The sequence below is a fragment of the Apodemus sylvaticus genome, chromosome 2 (genome assembly GCF_947179515.1).
Source record: "Apodemus sylvaticus chromosome 2, mApoSyl1.1, whole genome shotgun sequence".
Classification (NCBI taxonomy): domain Eukaryota; kingdom Metazoa; phylum Chordata; class Mammalia; order Rodentia; family Muridae; genus Apodemus; species Apodemus sylvaticus.
The window spans coordinates 95,285,871-95,287,502 of NC_067473.1; the positions used below are offsets into that span (position 1 = coordinate 95,285,871).

Consider the following 1,632-nt stretch of genomic DNA (forward strand, 5'->3'; position numbering starts at 1 on the left):
TGTTGTAAGAACCATGAAATATTTAAGGGTATGAATGACCACATAGTAGAGAAAGGGCCTCTGCTTGTGAATGATACTTAGGGTCAAAACCTGGAGAGAAAAAGGTGTAATGATCTGAGTGGCCTTGACAACATCAGACAAAGATCAGCTACAAGATGGGAAGACAGAAAGCATAACTATAGAAGAGTCATGAATGCAATAAATAATATCAGCTTTATATAGATGACAATGTAGGGAGTGCAGGTCCTAATATTTATAAGTTATATTTGTGTGTTATAATGTTTATTGTGTATTTTGATGTTTTATGCTGTATGTCTTCTATTTCATATTAAGTGGATCATGAAAAGAGTACAAAAAAGGAAGACACTATGTTTCCAACAGTATTGGCAGGCACCTATGAAAAGGGCCTATGTAATGTTTTCCAGATCTTTTAAGATATAGGGCTGTGTTATAATGACCAGTTTCTGTATTAGTTGGAGCTGTATTGAGGAAAGCATTGCAGACCATTATAATGATTATAATACACTATTTATAGGAGATTGGCCTGACAATGTTCTTCTTTTTCTCAAGAGAAGCAAACACATTGCCTGTCAGAAAATCTATGCAAGGACCTGAGAATGACAGAGGCATCAGGTCCTTATTAAATTACTGAGCCAAATCAGCCATGCAGCTGTTCCAGACCCCAGATGATTTGCATGTTTGTAGAACACAGTCCACTGAACACTGCCTTCATATTAGACAGTGTACACACTTTGGTATTCAGCCCCAGACAGGACACAGGTCAGTCATGATAGCTCCAATACAACTCTTAGGGCTGCTGATGCTCTGGCTCCCAGGTAAGGACAACATCAAAAACAGTTTCAGCACTATGCATGGTACTTGGAATAGTTATGATTTTAATGTTGTTAACAGTATATATTTGATGTGTATTTTTGATATCAGGCTTGAACTGTGACATCCAGATGACCCAATCTCCTTCACCTGTGTCTGCATCTGTGGGAGACAGCGTCACTGTCAGCTGCAGAGCAAGTCAGAGTATTAGCAATTACTTAGCCTGGTATCAGCAAAAACTTGGAGAAGCTCCCAAACTCCTAATATATCATGCAAAAACTTTGCAATCAGGCATCCCATCAAGGTTCAGTGGCAGTGGATCTGGCACAGAATTCACACTCAGCATCAGCAGCCTGCAGCCTGAAGATGTTGCCACATATTTCTGCCAGCAATATTATAGCTGGCCTCACTGTGATCCAAGTCATAACAAAAACCACCCAGAGATGCAGAAGAGTGAGGCTGGGTTTTCACATATGTTCTTTTGGTTCCTGCTATTGCTGGTGTAATGTATCAGATACAGCCAAGCTTTGAGGAACTATGAATGGTTTGGGCATCAGCAGACCATGAGATTGCTCTGGACCAACAGCAGTACAAACATGACTTAGTCTCTCAAGACTTCATAAACTATTGAGGTCATTGTACCTGAGGAATCTAAGTGACATTTTCAGTTGGGTTTTTCATATAACAAAACAAATATCATTGTAGATGATCCAAATACTGTTTGGTGTTAAAAACATATTTGGAGTCTTCAGAAGAGCTATTTAATAGCTTTTGGGAGGTGCAAAGTAGTGGTAATCAATG

The 1,632-nt window shown here is 39.3% G+C and overlaps 1 gene segment (V, D, J or C); it reads left to right on the forward strand.

The window, feature by feature from the left end:
* The first annotated feature begins 649 nt into the window (after nt 1-649).
* Nucleotides 650-1,352, forward strand: LOC127678721 (immunoglobulin kappa variable 1-27-like). The segment is given in 2 exon segments: nt 650-836; nt 943-1,352. Coding segments are annotated over 2 exon segments (567 nt in total).
* Nucleotides 1,353-1,632: the final 280 nt, after the last annotated feature.